The following is a 9,679-nucleotide window of genomic DNA, read 5'->3' on the forward strand; positions in this document are numbered from 1 at the left end:
AAATTCATTACTACTTTTAGCAAATTGTTTTATCTCTAGTTTCACTAGAACGCAAAGACTTCCTTATGAAACACAAATTTTCCTCAAACAAGCTAGGATATCACGTGAAGATGAAGTTATAAACTGGAACCTATGCTGTTTTATATCCGGTGAATAAAAAAAAAAAAAGCCTCCTTTCCTAGGTATCATAACTTATTGAGTACACAAACAATTTCTGTTTTATGAGACTTACTGACCTGATGAGGTTGGAGAGTAGCTTGGAGTGAAATTTTCATTAGTTGCTGCAACAAAGCAAGTATAGCATAAATTTATTATTCTAGAAACAGTTTTGCATTTTGAAATTCTTCATTCAATAGGGGGAACACTTCAAACAATTAAGATTTCTTTATTTGAATGACCTGTGGAACCATTAGTAATTTCCTACTTTTCTTTTGGTGTCTGTCCTGCACTTCTCCAAGATTGTCTTCTCCATCAGTTTACACAGGAATCCAGCTTCATATCATCCCTTTTCTCCCCTCTCTCTCTCTCCACATAAGCATCTCAATCCTTCTTTATTATCCCCTCCTTGGGATTTTATACAGAAAGCTTCTTTATCTAGGGATAATCCATACCTACAACAAGCTAGCCATATAACTAACTATCTCAGATGATATTATTCAGATCACAGGTCTTTTTGTTGCACCTGTATCATATAAAACAATATTTAAATCAATTAATGAGTTGAAATTAACACAGGTTCTGACAATAATTTGTAGAAAAAGGAGTTGCTTTCCATTTCTCTGGAAACTGTGATCATGTAGGCACTAGTTTACTTATTTACAAAATGGAAAGTAGCCATTTCTTTGCAGATTGTGTTATTTTGAAACAAAAGGCTATGAAGGCTCATGGTTACTATTAATTGAATGCTCAGTTCCAGATACTGATTTTTTTCTCCAAAACTTTTTGAAATACACAGCTGAGAACCTTTTAACTAGGAGATTTTTTTTAATGGCTCCCAGAAAGAAAAGTCTGACTACTTCAAAGTCCACAATTTGAGATAGTAACCTTTTAAAAAGCCCACCATAATCATCTTCTACAGTATTTCTGGGATATAATGAGCAATCAGTTCCCACAGCGATATGCAGTTAGTTATTTAGAAGAACAACTTATGGATGGTGAAAGTAGTCAAGAGAAATAAAGATGTCAAGACTCTGAATTTAGCCTTTGAATATCTAAAGTACTTAACAAGAAATGTGCCATTAGAATAAAGTAAGAAACATTACGCACCAGATGTCCCACTCCTCTTACAATCAGTAGCTACTTAATACTATCTCCAGTAGGTCTTAAAATGTCAGCTAATCAGCTCCCATTTCAAGGGATTCAAATCACTTTTTATCCTCTTCCTCAGTGAGGGCCTGTTCTGAAGATCATTGAAATCAAAGGAAAGATTTTCTTTGGATCAGGCCCTGATCTGTTTCTCTTTGCTCACATCCACTGTCACCTTGATATTTTTATGGAACTTAAACTGACATCATCTGTTTCATTGTCTAGTCACCAGAGACTCTCCTCTCTGTTTAAATCCATTTCCAGTATCAGAGAAGACCTAAACCCTGTTTCCTTTCCCATTAGCTGATAACCCACTTTAAAGCTGCCCTTCTTCCCTACATCTGCACCCCACAAATGAAATAAAGCACTTTGGTTACTCTAAACAAGAGCCTATCAGTATCCTTGGGTAGGTTGTTCCATAAATACCTAGGAAGTCACTTTGTTAGGACTCAATCCTATCACCAATAAGGGCACTGAATGATAAAATGGTGACTACTGTGAAAAACATAAATTAACTGGATGGCATTTCATTACTATTTATAGGCTGTGATGTAGGAGCTAGTTAAACAGGAGTAGATCTATAGTCCTGCAGTGATCCCATGGCTAACTGGAGATCAAAGTTTGTAATCATATAACTCTGCTTTTCCAGATTTTAAAGATAGCAATTGTTTTTGAGCAATACCTGTGATTGTTATGCTCTTCACATCAATGTTAACTGTATGCAAAAAGCTGGCTTTCTTTGCTTCAACACCTGAAACCATTTCATTAGTTATTTTCTCATTAGACACCCACTGTGTGAAGGCAAGGGTGAATATCACAACAACACTGCCATTTCTGCCAAATACAAGAAATAATGAACAAAAGACATTTGTTACCAAATATACCTAGCAAATAAAATATTGGACATATCACCTAGAAAGAATCTCATTCTAATAGGTTCCATTTTTAAATACAAACCATTGTGATATAATGGATGGCCAATTTGAAACACCTTAAAAGGCCTGATTTTCATGAGTTACTGAACAAGGCAGGAACTCAATTCTTCTTTTACCCACATAAGTACAAAGTCACTCTATTGATATTATAGGCATCCATGGAGTCCCTCTGGTGTGAAAGAGGAGAAGCAGCAGGACTTTGCATTTCTGTACCAAGTTGAACTGGATTTGGGTCTGGTGATTTGAACATTACAATAAGAGATATCATCGACATGCCCATATTGTAAAAGGCATTATATATTATTATAAAGTACACATTTTTAGGATCCAAAGCTTAATCACACCACAGGTGGACTCCACGACCACTCAGATTTTGTTTGATTTCTTGGATGCCAACCAGGAAACAGTAAGCTTCCATTAAGAGCAAAAACTCCATCAGCCTCCATGGGTCAAGGATTTGATCTTAAACACTACCCATCCCTCACCTGTTAAAGGATTCTATATTTGTGGAAAGATTTTGATTAAGTTAATATGTCAATACATTGTTTTGCTTACTGAAGACTGGAAGATTTTCTCCCTCTGCTGAAAAAATAGCAGTGACCATCTTTGTTTCAAAGCATTTATGGCAGCAGGTTGCCACAGATTCAACAACACACTTCAATAGGCAGTGATTAATCCTATCACTGCATTAAGAACAGTTTGCAATGTATTGAAAAAAACCCCTCTTTTCTTTAATTTCTTAAATGTTCCGATAACCTCTAGGCTGTGCTGAGCAAACAAAAGCTATTATTGCTATCTTTGTGACTTAGCTGAGTTCCAAGGGTGAAATAATAACCAGATTGCCCAAAAGGGTAAACACTTTTTAATGAAAAGAGTCAAGCAGAAAATGATTTCTGAGCCAAAGTAGTATTTTTTAAGTATTTTCAGAATGGAAAGAAAGAGAGCGCCTTTACAAAACACTGGGAGCGTGATCCAAAGTCTGCTGAGGTTAGCATAAATATTTCCTGGTCTGGGAGCACTGCAGTGTCCGAATATTCAACAGAACTTCACAAAAACCATATACCTGTTCTGCAACATACTCCTCCCTATTTTCTTTCCTCCAGTTTTTCACTGCAATACTGAATTTTTTTGGACACAATTAGTAGATAACCTCATCTCTTTGGACAAGGGAAGCAGCATCAATGTGTTCTGAAAGGTGCCATCAGAAAAGAATACAATTACACTGCTTTTCACTGAGTGAAGATAAAGGGGAGAGAACTGAAGAGTTCCCAAGGACTTCCTGATACATAGAATCCTTGATATTACTGCTCTAGTGATGACTTTTAACTAAAAATATTAATTATGTTATACTCACTTGAACTGCAAAACTTCAGAACCCTTAAATTCATTTTTCAACTGACTTGCTTGAAAGACTTCATTTATCTATAGAAAAAAAAATCTGAGAAAGTGCATTTGGATATTCCTCAGTAATGTACATGGCAATTTACAGTTTTAACAGTGCACAATTTTTCCTTCTCAATTTTTTTCTTCACAACTTGATCAATTTACAGATTAAAATATTTTGAATTCTGCCTGCCTGGGCTGAGAAACAGAAATATCAGTTACAAAGAGGAAGGCAAAAAGGCACCAACCACAGATTACTTTAGGAAATTAATGCATTTAAGATCATGCTATCTATTATGCTCTCCTGAATTAACCATAGACTTTTTACATGATTCTTAAAATCCACAAACAAGGGAACTCTGACAGACCTATCATATCCAACCATGGGACCCTAACTGAAGAAATATCAGGTTTCATCAAATCACTCCTAAAACCTTTTGTCACCCAAAGAGCAGGTTTTGTCCAAGACACAGACTTTCTACAAAAATTTACAAACATCAACCACCTTCCCAGCAACACCCTCCTAGCCACCACGAATGTTACTAGCTTATATACCAACATCCCACACCAGGACGGCATCCAAGCCTGCCTTACATATCTACAAGAACAAGATTACAACTCAGAGGACAGACCTAAAGATATTACTGACCTTATACACTTCATCCTCACACACAAATTCACTTTTAATAACAAACATTTCCTCCAGACCATGGGCACAGATATGGGCACCAAAATGGCCCTACAGTATGCCAACCTTTTTCCGAGTCACCTGGAAGACGAATTCAAGGACTGCACCATCAAACCCTTGCTATACTTACCAATGACATCTTCATAATTTGGACCGAAAACCTGCAATCACCGATTAATTTCGATCAGAAATTCAATAATCACCCCTCCATCTCTTGAATACTCCAGCACCAACATTTCCTTTTTAGACACTACAATCAATATCCAGAATGGTAAGAAGCAAACCACCATATACAAGAAGCCCACAGACCAACATACATATCCGCACAGAACCAGCAATCACCCTAAACACACCAAGAAAGTTGTACTATACATCCAAGCTCTCCAGTACCACCAAATTTGCACTGAGGAGAACACCCATGATTGTCCCTTACACATCTCAAAAGGGCTTTCACTCAACCAGGACACTCCTCCAGAGAGACACTGAAGTTATGAAAGAGCCACCTTGATTCCACATGAAAAATTGCTGCAGGAAGAAAATCCCCATGAATCGCGCACCTCTAATTATGATATTCCATCCTTCCTTGGAGCCTATACAGAAAATCCTCAAACAACTGCAACCCATACTAAATGAAGACCCAATTCTTAAAAAGATCTTCCCAGAACCACCCATCCTAGCCTTTAAACAAGACAGCCTCATGAACCTCATTACCAGAAGAAAGCTTTCTATGGTCCAAAGCATACCAAATGTATCCAGACTGCCATGAAAAGAAATGCAAAACCTGCCAACATATCTCCCCCATCCCCACAATAACAACAACCCATAACAGAACCATCAATGCTCCTGAATCTTACACCTGCACCTCGAGTGCACCAAATGCCCAGATGGAAAACGCGTAAGAGAGACCAAACAACAACTGCATACCAGAATGAACACACACCGAAAATCTATCAAAGACAAGAATACCCAATTACTTTGGGGCCACATTTCTCACAGGACAACCACTCTCTCTCCAATCTCTCAGTTCTAATCCTCAAAGGGAATTTACAAGACACCATTCGCAGATGAGCCTACGAATGTCACTTCATCAGCCTACTGGACATAAAAAAGCATGGACTAAATATAGACATTGGATTTACGGCACATTACAACCTGCTTAATATCTGATACCCCAGGTAATCTCTGTACTATTTACCATCTTATATTTATCACTAGGTCTACATTCCCCTTTCCCCTCCTGCCTCCCCTGTTTCTCACCCACTGACAGCATCAATTTGCATTTTCACCAATTGGCATCCTTGCATACTGGCCTCTGGCTTGTATTCTATTCTATCCCATCCCGGAAGAGCACAGAACAACTGCAGACTTCCTCAGCCTGAAGAAGGGTGTTTGTATTTGAAAACTTGCAAATAAAAATTTTTCCAACTATTTTAGCTGGTCTAGTAAAAAATGTCAGATTCATCCAAAGAACCTTGTCTACCATAGTCTGATAGGCTCTTACCATTTGTTGAATATCGAAGGCAAGGACCTTGAAGACGGGTGATGATCTTTGTTGTAAACTAGTGCTGAATGATGTTCCCTCCTTTATTGTAAATGACCCCATGGCTGTGTGACTATTTCCACCTGCTTCATTTTGATTATTTTAAAAAGACAAAACAGCCAAATACAAAAGAAAACATTAAAAGTGTGGAACTATGTAGAAATGCAAGTGAGAGTATGTTGTTGATTCTCTTTCCATTTTTTTAATTTAAAGGTATTTTTGTATTACATTGATTTTGTTTAAATCATAAATATTTTTCAGTTGCCAAAAGGACAGTATAAACATAGCATAAATCTTGTTTACATATATGCTGTTTTTTCCCTTGCTTATTGCTCAAATGAATTTTAACTAAATAATTTAAGGAAAAAAAGAAAACCCTAACCAGTACTGTTAAAACCCAATGCCGTTATGCTGTAATAAAGTAAGTTATTATCTATACAAAGTGAAATTCTGCACCATACTGAGGGTACATACAGAAATCCAGGGAGGATAGATTGCGTTACAAATGGCCACCTGATATAATTCAGTTAACGTAGGTGTGGATGTTACACTTAAATCCCTAGTTAGGTGAATCTAAGTGTAAACTGTACAGAAGTTCAGGACAATTAGATCCATCTAAAAAAGGCCAACTGGATTTAAGTTAACTGAACCTCTGAAGTAGTCTAACTTAGATTGGGTCCAGTGAGACTGATCTAACTGAACTTCTGTACAATTGCCACTGGGGAATTTTCCCTGCCCCTCATCCCCCCAGCCACCCTGAGACAGACAACCCCCCTCCACAGACCAGTCACCCCACTGTATCCTGAGTCCACCAACCCCCAACATCTCACAAGCCAGCATTTGCCACCAGTGGGAGCCAAACAAGTCAGTTGGGGTGGGAGGAGGGGTGGGCAGGATGGCAGGGGCTGGTTCACCGGGTGGGGGGATAAAAATAGCCTCTGTTCTGGGGCTGGAGGAGAAACCCCTCTATCCCAAGCCTTCCACAGACCCTGCAAGCCCCCCTGATACTGCCAAACCCTTTCAGACCCCACCAACTTCCCATGAATCCCACTTCTCCCCCAATCCACCTGATCACCCTGCTGACACTGCCTGCCACTGTGGACCTCACTAACCTCCCCATTCCCCACCAGGGACCCCACCTGTCCCCCGGATCCCTTCCCCTGGACCCTACTTGCTGCCCTGATCCCCCAAAAGCCCCCTCCCACTAGCCTCGCTATCGCAATTTGCCTTAGATTGGGTGGCCATTTTTAACTTGATATAACCTCTCCCTAACCCCCCTGAATGGCTGTACATACCCTGAGGGCCAGTTCAAGAAACAGGCACCTTTGAAATCTCAAGCAAGTCTTAAAATCACATTTACTTGAGACTAAAGGGGGATATAGTGGCCACATCTACATGAGATTGCACAGTCACTTAATACTTGTATAAACAAGTACTAAATGACCAAATCACCAAATGGTTCCTTCATGATGCTGACTGTGCAGTAGCTTATTACTACTGCACAGTAGTGTCACATCATGCTTCCTGCCATGTGACGCTACTGCAGAGTAGTAACAAGCTACTGCGCAGTCAGAATCTTGTGTAGATGTGGGCAGTCACTTTGTTATAATATCATGCTGCTATTCTTCTCCAAAAGAATAAATTTTACCTCTTTGTATTTTGACTGTGGATAGAGAAATGGGATTTAAACATCCTTTTACATAAAATACAATAATTTCTCCTTTGAATATTAATATTCCACTACATGATATTTACTGCAAGATTGGCCTTTGTGTTGTCAGCCTTTTGTTATCCGTTTTGGTCAATGAAGGCACTGGTAATTTTAAATTCACACTAATTTTTTTTTAATTTTTTTTTTTTTTTTAGCTGAACCCTGTGCATGGTCCACCTTTTGTTATTCCCTGTTGAAATGCACCTTTGCATGTTGGAAATGACATTAATATCCAACACAGTACTTTCGTCACAGCTGAAAAGCTTGATCCTGCTTGTATTTAAGAAAAAAGGTATATTGCCATTGATGTAAATGGAAGTAATAGTCTGAGGGCCAGCTCAGCTTGAGTATGTCAATATAGCACCGGTGGCTTCGCTGGCGCCATTCTCATTAATACCAACTGAAGATTTTCCTGCAGTAAAAACATTCCATAAAAAAAAAAATTATTTCTTTTCTAATTCTTTCACCTATCCACTTTCCTCATCATATTTTCCCCTCTATTCTATTTAACAGCGAGAGTATACCATTTTATATTGTGCTGAAAATCCTGGTTTGAAGTTCTGGGCCATTCTTCTATACTGCAATTAGAACCAATCAAAAAATGAAATATGTCCAGTGGAAAAAAATTAGGTTTGTTTCAGCTCTAAATTAAGATAAAAAGCTGAAATTATGACTTTTCTTGGAACAGAAAATCCACAGAATTTAGATTATTAAATATAAATTTGTTTCACTTTGTTGATAAGCAATTGCTTTGATAAAGTTTAATTTTTTTTAATGATGTCAAAGTATAAATGTCACACAAAACGTAATGTAATAACAAATATAACATGCTTACTATAAACACTAAATGAAAAAACTTTGTTTTTTCACTTTCCCAGTAAAAATCTAAATTTAAAAAAAGGCAACGTGATTCAATGTGGTACAATCCAAAACTATTCCACTGAAAATTTTTTTTTACAAGAACTATGTTTTTTGTTTGTTTTTTTTAAATCTAGCTTGATTACCAAAGGCTTTAATATATATGAATACCTACTACTAAGAGCATACTATATAAAGAGTATAACCTGAGGGTAACCACAATAGAACAAATATCAAAATATTATTTAGGCAACTAGATTGAATACGAAATTGCTCAGTACTGTACAGGATTCAGGCAAAAAAAGTACAATTAAAAAAAATTGAGTCTACTTTGATTGGAAAATAAGCAAACCCCCAAAATGCAGCAAAGCTTTTAAATGTTCATTGTAACATACATGTCCAAATATCATAGAGTTTATAATTTAAATTAAATGGATCTTCTAAGTCTCCTGAAGTCAATTAGAGTATGTTGGTTGACTTCATCAAGCTTTCTATCATGTTTCAAGTCCTTCTTACATTTTTCTCTCTCTCAAACCTACTAATTTTCAGAGGAGAAGAGTAATTAATCTTTTTCTGTTTTGTTTGGGTTTTTTATATCGTAACAATTTTAAAGGCAGAGCACGAAATGTGGAAAATAATTACAGTGGCTGCAACAGTCTGAGACCGTTGGCTTTGAAACCCTGTAAAGGTTAAATCTTGATTACTTACCTTGTTGAAACTCCATGATTAGTAACCACGAAAGTGTAATTAATCCAGCACAAACACACACAAAAACTGCAAGCAGAACAGCAAACAAGATTTCATAGTTGCTGAGAGGAATGCTTTTCTTAGCTAATGATTTTCTCAGATTCATTTTTTTTGTGGAAGTTTATATCAATTAAGACTGGCCACAAAGATGCATGCTCATGAGAAGGACAATAATCCACATGAACAGATATTTATAGGATAGGTTTGCAAATTAACTACATTATTTATCTTTATTTATGCTTAGTCACTATGCTCTATTTTATATCACTCCTAAACCATCACAAAGATTAAAAGACAACTTCCTCTTAAAAGAGATAACATTTAAGTTTCGGTATATATTGTTATATTTTAATCTTTTCTCTGGTTAATTGTTGTTAGGGTAAATGTATATAAGTACACAAAACTGGAAAGCATCTCCTAGATCATTGAGAGGTACACACTAATCATTAATAATCAAAGCCGTTTACAAGAAGAAGTTTCAGTAGAAACCCAACCAAGACTTATATATTTAG

The 9,679-nt window shown here is 37.1% G+C and overlaps 1 protein-coding gene across 1 annotated transcript in view; it reads right to left on the reverse strand.

The window, feature by feature from the left end:
* The window catches only part of TMPRSS15 (transmembrane serine protease 15), a 109,068-nt gene extending 99,795 nt beyond the window's left edge, over window positions 1-9,273 (reverse strand). Inside the window, exons 1-4 of the mRNA XM_014519606.1 lie at window positions 9,129-9,273; window positions 5,813-5,937; window positions 3,595-3,662; window positions 1,988-2,139 (exon numbers count right to left, since the gene is read on the reverse strand). Coding sequence (XP_014375092.1) covers window positions 1,988-2,139; window positions 3,595-3,662; window positions 5,813-5,937; window positions 9,129-9,273 — 490 coding nt within the window. The remainder of the gene's footprint in view (window positions 1-1,987; window positions 2,140-3,594; window positions 3,663-5,812; window positions 5,938-9,128) is intronic.
* Window positions 9,274-9,679: the final 406 nt, after the last annotated feature.

This window comes from Alligator sinensis, unplaced genomic scaffold (genome assembly GCF_000455745.1).
Source record: "Alligator sinensis unplaced genomic scaffold, ASM45574v1 scaffold486_1, whole genome shotgun sequence".
NCBI classification, from domain to species: Eukaryota; Metazoa; Chordata; order Crocodylia; family Alligatoridae; genus Alligator; species Alligator sinensis.